Source organism: Helianthus annuus, chromosome 3 (genome assembly GCF_002127325.2).
Source record: "Helianthus annuus cultivar XRQ/B chromosome 3, HanXRQr2.0-SUNRISE, whole genome shotgun sequence".
Lineage (NCBI taxonomy): Eukaryota > Viridiplantae > Streptophyta > Magnoliopsida > Asterales > Asteraceae > Helianthus > Helianthus annuus.
This window is the reverse complement of record NC_035435.2, coordinates 138,446,435-138,456,654: the sequence shown is the minus strand read 5'-3', so window position 1 is coordinate 138,456,654 and position 10,220 is coordinate 138,446,435. Positions and strand designations below refer to the sequence as shown.

The 10,220-nt window shown below is 31.8% G+C and overlaps 1 protein-coding gene and 1 long non-coding RNA gene across 3 annotated transcripts; both read left to right on the top strand.

Moving 5' to 3' along the window:
- Positions 1–196: 196 nt before the first annotated feature.
- LOC118490699 lies at positions 197–2,436 on the top strand. The gene is made up of 2 exons (XR_004889904.1): positions 197–2,048; positions 2,206–2,436. It is a non-coding gene; the product is annotated as an uncharacterized LOC118490699 (long non-coding RNA).
- A 5,104-nt stretch (positions 2,437–7,540) lies between these two features.
- Positions 7,541–9,576, top strand: LOC118490698 (protein NOI4-like). Of its 2 annotated transcripts, none has more exons than XM_035988512.1 (3): positions 7,541–7,693; positions 8,442–8,630; positions 9,256–9,576. In XM_035988512.1, exons 1-3 carry the CDS (start codon positions 7,688–7,690, stop codon positions 9,298–9,300), a joined length of 240 nt encoding a protein of 79 aa, XP_035844405.1. In that variant the 5' UTR covers positions 7,541–7,687; the 3' UTR covers positions 9,301–9,576. The 2 variants fall into 2 exon arrangements, with proteins under 2 accessions (XP_035844405.1, XP_035844404.1); XM_035988511.1 differs by lacking the exon at positions 7,541–7,693 and adding an exon at positions 8,107–8,193.
- The last annotated feature ends 644 nt before the right edge of the window (positions 9,577–10,220 follow it).

Below are 10,220 nucleotides of genomic sequence, written 5' to 3'. Positions count from 1 at the left end.
TTGTTTTAAATGAGGTCATTTACATATATCCCCCTTCTAAGATCATTTATTACATATATACCCAACCCATAAAATCAATTACATATTTCCCCCTTTTAAACCATACATATTACATATTTACCCATTTTATTAAAATCACTCCTATTGAATTACTATTTTACCCTTAATGAACTTATTAAATGATTATTACATTTTTCCCCTTTCTAATACCATTACTTACATATTTTATGATTTAATGTGTAATATATTTGTTTACAAATAAGATATTAACCTAATGATATGAATTCATTTTTTTATAAGCCCTGTCTATTTTTCTATAAGCTTCTGCCTCTGTTATGTGAAAATTGAAAATTTTGCTTATATATAATACGTCATAGCTCTTAAGCATTATTTTTTTTAAAGAAAACAGTCATGCGACCATGGTTTAAAAATTACTTTTGCTGTAAAACAGTTTTTTCAATATTATTTTGAATGTTTAAAACATGACAATTAGATTTCTGAAATAGCATTACACAAAAAAAATGGAAATTTAGCTCCTGCTTCAAAACAATTAAAATGTTGATGATCGAACTAAGATTTAGGCTAAAGAAAAATTGATTACGACTTGAAAAAAACAAACGTATATTGTATAACAATATGTTTTCTATATAAGATATTTTAGATAATCAATATTTTAACGTAAATTGTTAGTGTAGTTAACTAAAATTTAAATGTAAAATGGGTCGGTTGTAAAAAATATGTAAACTTAAACTTAACCAGTAACTAGATATGTAAAAAGGTCACTTGTTTTATAAAATGGGTATGACCGTTTTTTTTTCAAAGAAATATTTTAAAGATTTTATCACAACATATAGAGTATTGACTAGATTGATTTTGAAGTTAAGAGATAAGAAATTAAGAAAAAGGGTAAAAGGGTAATTTCATAAAGAAAGGGGGAAATATGTAATTGATTTTAAAGATTGGACAAATATGTAATAAGGGCTTTTAATAAGGGGATATATGTAAAAATTCCTTTTAAATGCACCAACCTATAAGAATCCTATTAATTTCATTTAATTTACTTAATAATCACAAGTTACATTACTTTAATCATTTGGGTCAAAAACAATTCCAGTTTAATAATCACAAATTACATTACTTTAATCATTTGTGTCAAAAATAATTCCACAAAAATAATTCCACAAACCCTAGATCATCTGATAATAACAATAAGAAGAAAGCTTCGGCCGCACACAAATCTCCGGTATTCGACTGCGATTGCTTGGTTTATTACACGCACTACTGGTTCCGATGGGACACGTCTGTTAACCGAGAGCTAATTCATCAAGTAATTGAAGCTATTGAAGAAAACTTTACCAGTAGTGAACAGGTTAACTGTCGCGGCCGTAAACCTAACCAGAAGAAAGAGAAGGCGAGTCATCGGAGGTTCGTCGGAAAAGCTTTAAATCCTCCGCCAGAGGTTTCGGTTTCGCCTCCGTACGACATCTCATTAGTTGAAGAATGTGCAAAGGAAGAACATGAGGTAGTGGAGGAGTCGCCGGAGACGGATGCAACGGCGAGAAGAGGACTCCGGAAGTGAAAGGGTTGTTTAACTAGCGTTTGTGGGGACTTTGGAGTCCGTGATACTCATCCTTCGCCTCTCAATATATGCTCTCCAATCCATAATTAACTTCACCCTAATTGAAGATCTTCATCGATTAGGCACACAACTCTCAGACATATATCTTCGATTGATCTCCTGCACAGGCTCGCCATCAGGCTCTCCATCAGTCGGCAACTCAATTGGAATCGTAATTAACTTCTCCCCAATTGAAGATCTTCATAGATTTGGGACACAATTCTCAGACATATATCTTCGATTGATCTCCTGCACAGGCTCTCCATCAGGTTCTCCATCAGTCGGCAACTTCAGTTGGAATCAAAATGGGTCATTTACTTGCTCCTTTAATTACACATCATCCTCCGACTCTCCAGCAACCTTTAAGTGCAATATATATATTTCTAAGATGAAGATAATGTATGGTAATGAAGATTTGGAGCAACAAGAGGTAAAAACAGCCTGAATTTTTCCTTTTATAAATTCGATTCGTGAGTGTTAGTGTGTGTGTTTATATTGATTATGGTTTCATCAAATGCAATGTGAGGGTTTCCAATCGGTGTTTATACAAATAATATTGAACCCAATTTTTATGTATGTGTATGCAGTGTGTAGTATGGGGTCTTGCTTACCTCATTCAAGGAATAACAATGAAAGACAGGGGTCATTGATTTCGAAAAACTCCGCCTCTTTGTTCGCCTTCTTCCTGATTTTAAGTTACAGTGAGTCAATTTCCTTTTTCTGATTCTAATCGATTAAGAACTATACGTGATTAACCAACGAATTGTGGTAGATTTTATGTTTCTATTGCAGTATTTGGATTGAATTGACTGTTGCAATTTAATGATCGTCAGTTATAGTTCGTTTTTTGAATATAGAGAAACACTGACTTATTTAAGGTGCTTGATTTGGGTGAATAGTAGCAATATAAACTGCTATTGTAATTTGGTGTGATATTCAATTCAGTATCAGCAACCTAATCAAATTGTGCCCTAAACATAGAGTAAATGTGTTCACCAACAAGGTAATAATATGTACTAATTTTCAATTATCATTGACTTCTAATAAGGAAATATAGCTATTAGGTTATGTCAAGGTAAGCATAGTTTATAAAGAATATGTTGCAGAAAAAGTTAATACAACATTTTAGTAATAAATAATTAGCTGATAGTCAATAATAATTTTAGTATGCTAATGTTGTTAGAGTTAATAATAAGGACTATCAATTGTTATTTAACAATTTTAGTAGAACTGGTGCAACATTTTTGGTTAATAGAGCTGTTAGTGACTTGGTTATTTATTACTAACTGCTTAATAGCCCATTAGCATACTAACTCTTGATTCAAAGTAATCTCCGAACAATTGATAGTCACTAACCGAGTCACTACCGTTGTTAAGGTACCTGCATTTTTGTTGTTCGTTAACTATTTGATTGTTTTGCTACCACATACTAATCACCCCTGCCAGGTGTGAAGGTGAATACTTTATTAATGTGACCGTTTTTATTATCGGGTCAATTTTGAATCAATTTTGTTTACTTTTATCAGTTTTTGGTTTCGGTTTGGTTTTAGGTTGTTTTATTTTTTTGCATCGTTTTGGTTTTGATTTTTCCCAGCAATTGTTTTGTTTCGATCTAAGTTTTTTGAGTTCATTTCGGTAAGATCTTTTACGTTTTTTGTTCCGTTTTCAGTTTTTTTTAGTTTTGTGTAAATTTAGTTTCCTTTCCGGTTAGATTCGCTTTATTTATTTTTGGTTTAGGTTCGGTTTTCATTTCAGCAACATTATTTGTCTCAGCTTATTTGTTTCGGTAAAATTATTCAGTTTGTATAGGTTCATTTCGGTCTGGTTTTGTTTTTTGGTTGGTTTAGGTTTGGTTTCAGTTTCCTTGGTTTTCGCTTTTAGTTAGGTTCCATTTTTTATTTAGTCCCCGGTTCGCTTTCTATTGGCTCAAAACTATTTATGCGGATCAAGTTAAAAACATATATTCACATACACACACACGCGTGGTTAAGGTACGTTGCATAATCTATACATCTTGCTTTAAACAGAAGTAGGTGCAACCCGTAAACGAATTGGAGGTTCAATGTTATGTTCGTTTATTTTCGTTCATTTATGTTCGATGATTGACTTTCGTTTATGTCTGTCCTCTCTCTTATTTGCGTTCGTTTGTAACTATTCTTTATTTTCATTTGAATGTTCGTTTAAATTTATACATTACTAATATTCATTTGAAATAGTTTTCATATTATCAAACCATTTGTTTACTTTTAAAAAGTTGGATGTAATGATACTGGTAGAATATTGACTTCCACCATGCTGGTAAAATTAACACAGTTTTACAACCCACCAACCCGATTACTACTCGCCTGTCTATTTAAATAAATGGGTTAAATAAGTAATGAACCACATTCAGGTTACATGAATTTAAGCGTGACGGAGTTAGACTTGCATGGAGTTTTCCTACATATTTTGATAGGTCTGTTTGAATTTGCATATAAAAAATAATTATCTGAATATGATTTATTTCAACTTCAACTTTCAGTAAACAATTTCTAAGTTTAGCTATATCTTATATTTAAAATCAAAATTTATGGTTGCTTTAAATGCATTACAATTAACTTTAATGAAATAGTACCAGCCTTTATGACCATGTTTAATCAATGAGCCTCTTCCTTTTCTCCATATATTAATGTTTAAGTTAGGGATTATAGACTTTTCATAACAATTCACCTTAAAGGATTGATTGGTTATTAGATAACTAATACTTAATATTACAATTAACTTTAATGAAATAGTACGAGCCTTTATGACCATGCTTAATCAATGCGGCTCTTCCTTTTCTCCATATATTAATTGAAATAGCTCTAGCACGGGATTTCTAGACTCTGAGATACACTACCAGTTTAGCAAATGGTAGTCTTGAGGTAAGTTTATTGTACCATTGACGGTTCACCATTATCTTTAGAAATTTACTTCTGATGTATATGTTGCTTCTTTAAATAACTGAGAAATAGAGGCGAAACGAGTTGGTTAATGGGTATTAAAACAACATCACATGACTATAAGCACAATGACAATTGTCACAAATAGAGGACTACATTGTACCTATGCGTCAACTAAAAATAAAATTTAATTAAATGGACTAAACAACTACATTAAGTTTGAGACCAGGGTAAAAATCTAAAACATCATTTTTGTTTATTTTTTACTTTTATAACCAGATGTGTTGCAGGCATCTGAAAATGTTACCCTGGAGTCGGTACACAAGATTGGCAAGCTGGAGTGACATACGTGTCCAGATAACACTTTTTAAGTCCTGCATACCCTATTTATTAAGTATTGGGTTAATTGTAATAAATTTTAGTAAATAAATATATAGATTATATAACTAAACACTTGAAGAACTGTTAGGATTTGTTAATTTTGTTGGTTTATAAACTGCTTTCTGATCTACAAAAGGGAACAAAACCTGCAATTTGACTTTTAGATGTTAAAACTAAATTTATATGTATATGTGTATGTAGTATAATATGTATATATATATATATACCATCTATTTTACACCATTTAAAACACAATGAAAAAGAAAAAATAAAAAAATTTGAAAACTGTGACGTCTTTTGAAGAGGATTGAGAAACCACACGTCCATAGATTTGAAGTTTTTGTGAGACCACATGTGGTGGGGCGCAAACCTCTCTCAAAGCGTCTTAAAAACGTGGGGGAACACTGTACCCTCGGGTGTTTTGGGCCTTTTTTGACTGGTGATGCTACCACAAAGCGCCGAATGAGGAGTGGACTTTGGTCAAAATAACCATGGTCAAACGGCTAACTTTAAAAAAACCCGGTTTTTGTTTTAAAAATCTATACTATATTCGCACTTTCGTACCGTGTCACGCACTATCTATATCAGTCGTCGTTCCAGGAAAAAACAATAACTATTATGCATGTCGTGCATCGCACGGGTATTCCCCCTAGTTATTAAAAGATTGAAGGAGAAAATACCATGTGACATTAATTGAAGTTATTTATTAATCTTAGATAAATATAAGTGATATCTATATATTAATTATTAATATTAAAAGAAAATATATTAAACAAATATAAATAAAATTTATGAGCTTGAAGGAGAGAATGTCATATGACATTATTTTGAGTATTTTATTATAAGTTAGATTAGATTAGATTAAATGTTATATTTATATAAATAATAGCACATTAGGCCTTTTAGAGAGGTAGAAGACCTTTTATTAGGCTGAACCAGACGTCTAAAAACCCTTTTTTTCCTAAACCAGATTTGTCTGAAAATCGGTCCAGACAAGTCAAAGCTGGTTAGAGGAAATTGTTGTTTTTGTATTATGTTTGGGTGGCTATAGGTAGTCTTTTAAAAAAATTACACCGTTGGTACTTGTGGTTTCTGTCAAATTTCAATGTAGGGTACTAATAGTTTTTTGTTGCAAAATCAGGTATTAACTTTCTAATTTGTCACAACGTTGAGTACTAAGGCCAAACATTGTTAACTTTTTTTTTTTTGTTAAGTCTTAATAAAATGACTAAAATGCCCTTTAATAAATAGAGAGTCTATTTTTAATTAATTATATTTGACTAAAATAATTTAAAGTTTTATTTATATTTATATATTTATATTTTTCTGTTTTATTTATATTTTTGTTATAAAATTACATGGATTTGAAGTTTATTATTTATAAACTTTGAATTTATATATAATATTATTTAGATCAAGTTAAAAAGTTTATTTTACTAGCATATTATTATATATAAACTCAAAGTTTATAATTAATAAACTTTAAATCCATTTAATTTTATAAAAAATATAATAAAAACAGAAAAATATAAAAATTTAAATTTAAATAAAACTTTAAATTATTTTAGTCAAATATAATTGTAATTAAAAAATAGACTCTCTAGATATTAAAGGGCATTTTAGTAAGACTTAACAAAAAAAGTTAACAAGGTTTTGGTCTTAGTACTCAACATTGTGACAAGATTTAGCCTTAATACTCAACATTGTAACAAATTAGAGCATTAATACCTGAATTTGCAACAAAAAACTATTAATACCCGACATTGAAATTTGGCTGAAACCACAAGGACAAACGGTGTAATTTTTTCTAGTCTTTTTATTTTACATTTGTTGTATATCTAAATTAAATGGTCCAACCCGTGAGTATTTATGAGGAATAACCTAGTTATAAAACATATTAGATGTAATCTTTTAATTTTAAGATTTGTGTAATGTTTAAACATTTATGAAGTAAAAAATTTACCAATCTAAAGTTAGAACATCACATCCCTACACATGATCTTAGATGCAAAAGTACCTAAGTTATATACAAAAATGATGTATGTCCAGTCAAATAAATATGTTTAATCAAATCAGTTAACATCTTTATCATCTTAACCTCGTGCCTACATTATTGAGATATATATGTTTTATAAATTTGCCAAGATCATATTTAGGGTATGTTTAACATGGAGCTTTTAGGGGCTTTTAGGAGCTTATAGTTTTAAGCTTTAAAAAAAAACTCATACTCAATAAAAAAAAACCTTGTTTGGTTGAAGGAGCTTGAAGCTTTTATGTTAGAAGCTTGAAGCTTTTGGTTGAACGCTCCTACTAGTAGCGCGTTTAGAAGGAGCTACAAGCTTTTAGGGAAAAAATGACTATTTTAACCTCTAAAGATGATATACTTTTTAATGCACAAATTTTTTAAATTTTTAGTTATGTCCATTTTGGTAATTTTATATATTTTAATAAAAAGCTTCCGCTACTCTGCCAAATACTAAATATATCTAAAAGGCTACAACTACTAACTACCAGCTACAACTACAACTTTCCAAGACACCAGCTCGTTTTGCCAAACATACCTTTATACAAAAATATATGAAATGATTGTTCTTTATTATCACTTTAAAATCACTTATTATTTTGTAAGAGGGTCCACCACAATTTAGATAACTTTTGTTATATCTTCTTTATCTCTCAAAATCATCGATTAATATTAGGGCTCCAAACTTCACAATCTCACACACCATAATCGCAACTTTCTCTCTCTAAAACAACCTGCAAATTCATGTCGGTATGTATCAATTCAATCTGCTTCCTATTTTTCCGTAATCGAAGTCTTATGATTTCATTTTCACATTTTTTTTTTCAATTTATTCGTTACTGATTGCTATAAATAGATCGATCGATTGTATGTTTCTGTTGTTGTTGTTGTTACGGTAAATTCTGCGATTGGATTGTGCGTTTTCGCTTGTTGATCATGAGTTTGTACTGTTAAAACTAGTTAAATAGGCAATTAAGTAATTTAGGGTTTTATCGGCATTAGGTATCGATTATTTAAATTAATACCTTATTTGGAATTATCATGCTTAAATTGATTGCTAATTTTTTGTATTTATTCATTTGTTTACATTCATGATTAGAATTGAAATGATTATGGATGTATGGTAGGGTTATTGGTGGATTTTGAGGAAATTGTGTGATGCTTGATGTAAAATTTTAATGATTTTATTGATTGGAATTCCTTTCGAACACACAGGTCACCCCTACGCCCCACCGACACGCACACACGAGGTACTTGAGAGGGTTTGGTACAATGGGGACAAGTGCCCTCTTTGATCACCATGTGTTTGTTTTGTATCAGTAAGTATATATTTGTGGATGTCATGGATGTATATATATTATATATGTTTTAGTGATTAACATGTACTGTTAAGTGTTTGTGCAATATGCATGGGAGATTGTTTTATGACAAAATACCGAATTTAATTTGCTGATTGTTGTTTTGAGTTTGGTTTATAATGCTATCTGTGTTTTGGCAGGAGGAGAAGGGTAGGCCGTTGCCGAAATTTGGGGATTGGGATGTAAATGATCCTGCTTCAGCTGAGGGTTTTACTGTGATTTTTAATAAAGCTCGGGATGAGAAGAAGACAGGTGGCAAGGCAGACTCGCCGTCAAATGTAGATCCTGGTAATAAGCATGCTGCTGCCCCTGTAAAGAAACCTCCAGCTGTAAGTGGCCCCTTAGTTTTACTTGTTATAGCTGGATTTTGTTTTTTGATTATAATCATGATCAGACATTATGATTGCATGCCAAGAGTTCTTTGTCCTGATAGATGGAGTTGTATAATCATATGCCTTTCCTAAGTTTTTCCCGTTTGAACTTTTTATGCTGTCATTACTCATTACTGGTTTATTCATCAACTTTTCTCTACTGTGGATTAAGTATTAATAGGGCTTTTTTGAATGTAGACCTAAACCTTGTTTTTGATTTGACGGTTCAAGGTTTACTGCAAATTTAGTGTGACCCGTCTCAAGTAGACAGAAATTCTATGAATTGCTTTGAAATAGTTTTGAAAAACAAATCCTTTTTGTTTGCTCTTTCTAACACGTTTCCAATTACAAGGGCTATGTCTTTCTATTGCTTTGAAATAGTTTTGAACAAATTTCGGTGCTTTTGGTTAACAATCTCGTGTTCTTGATTGTGTACACGACTTTATGATTCACAATTCTTTTGTAACTATCAACAAATTACAATTTTTGTATGTCAAAAGTGAGTTAAATTCACAACGTAAATATGATAGCAATGATTATCACAGTTTTGACCAAGTTTATTATTCACCCTTGTGAAATGCAGAAGAAATGGTTTTGCTGCATGCAAGCACCTTCTGCGGAATCCTGACATGGTTTAGCGGACAGGTGTTCTAGTACCGGCCCGACCGTCACATTGATTCTGTGTGTTATAGAGTGAGTCTTGTTTATGGGGGTATGGGAAAAGGAAGATTATGAAATGTGTCTATATTACAGATTTTGGAGTTCCTGTGTGTGATTTGTATGTTATGAATCAAAACTCAAAAGCAAAGGTTATGTGTAGTTGTTACCCATTGCTGCTTTGGTTTTACTTTCAGAATTGTTAACCGAATTTGTTATGGTTATGGATGGTAATTGTTTGGTAGCAGCAGCCTTAAGTCTTATAGTTAATATTACCTCATTTGAATATAATGGAATGTCTTGTAATTTAGTAAAAGAGTTGGTCAAAGTCACACAAATAGCTACTCGTAATAACTAATAATAGTTGTTTCAACCCTGGGCTTTGGCTCAGTGGTTATGGAAATGAAGGAAGACTCTTGACCGAAAGGTCTTGAGTTCGATTCCCGATCCACCCGGGTTTTACCGGCTTTGCATTGTCGTGTCTTCGGGCGGGTGTAGGGTCGGGTTTTCCCCGGAACTGGTGGCATGGTGGGCTAGGGGCTCCGTGCGTGCAGGTTGGGCTGCCGCGGGCTACCTTTCGGCCAATGGGTGCCGCGTACGGAGTACCCGGCGATTCTTATGTTGGACGTTCAAAAAAAAAATAATAGTTGTTTCGAAATAAATTCCGTTTGGCACTTGTTTTTGTTTTAACACTACCTTACAATGAATTTGAATAGACAATACGACATTGTATTGTCCGTGTCTATTGTTGGTAGGTCACACACACGTTTATTAAAGAATGAACTGTCGTCTCATTCAGTTATTTATCTTTGTGAATGTTTGCTGCTTTTGATATTCAAAGTTCAAAAATATATGTACATGTACAAATATTTTTGGAAGCAAACACCCTAA

What these genes read in the sequence shown, in the direction of transcription:
- LOC118490698 (XM_035988511.1), top strand. Translation starts at nt 8,122, where the DNA reads ATGATTTTATTGATTGGAATTCCTTTCGAACACACAGGTCACCCCTAC. An exon ending in CACCGACACGCACACACGAG is followed by an intron (nt 8,194 to 8,441) that starts GTACTTGAGAGG and finishes GTGTTTTGGCAG; the next exon opens with GAGGAGAAGGGTAGGCCGTT. An exon ending in CTGTAAAGAAACCTCCAGCT is followed by an intron (nt 8,631 to 9,255) that starts GTAAGTGGCCCC and finishes TGTGAAATGCAG; the next exon opens with AAGAAATGGTTTTGCTGCAT.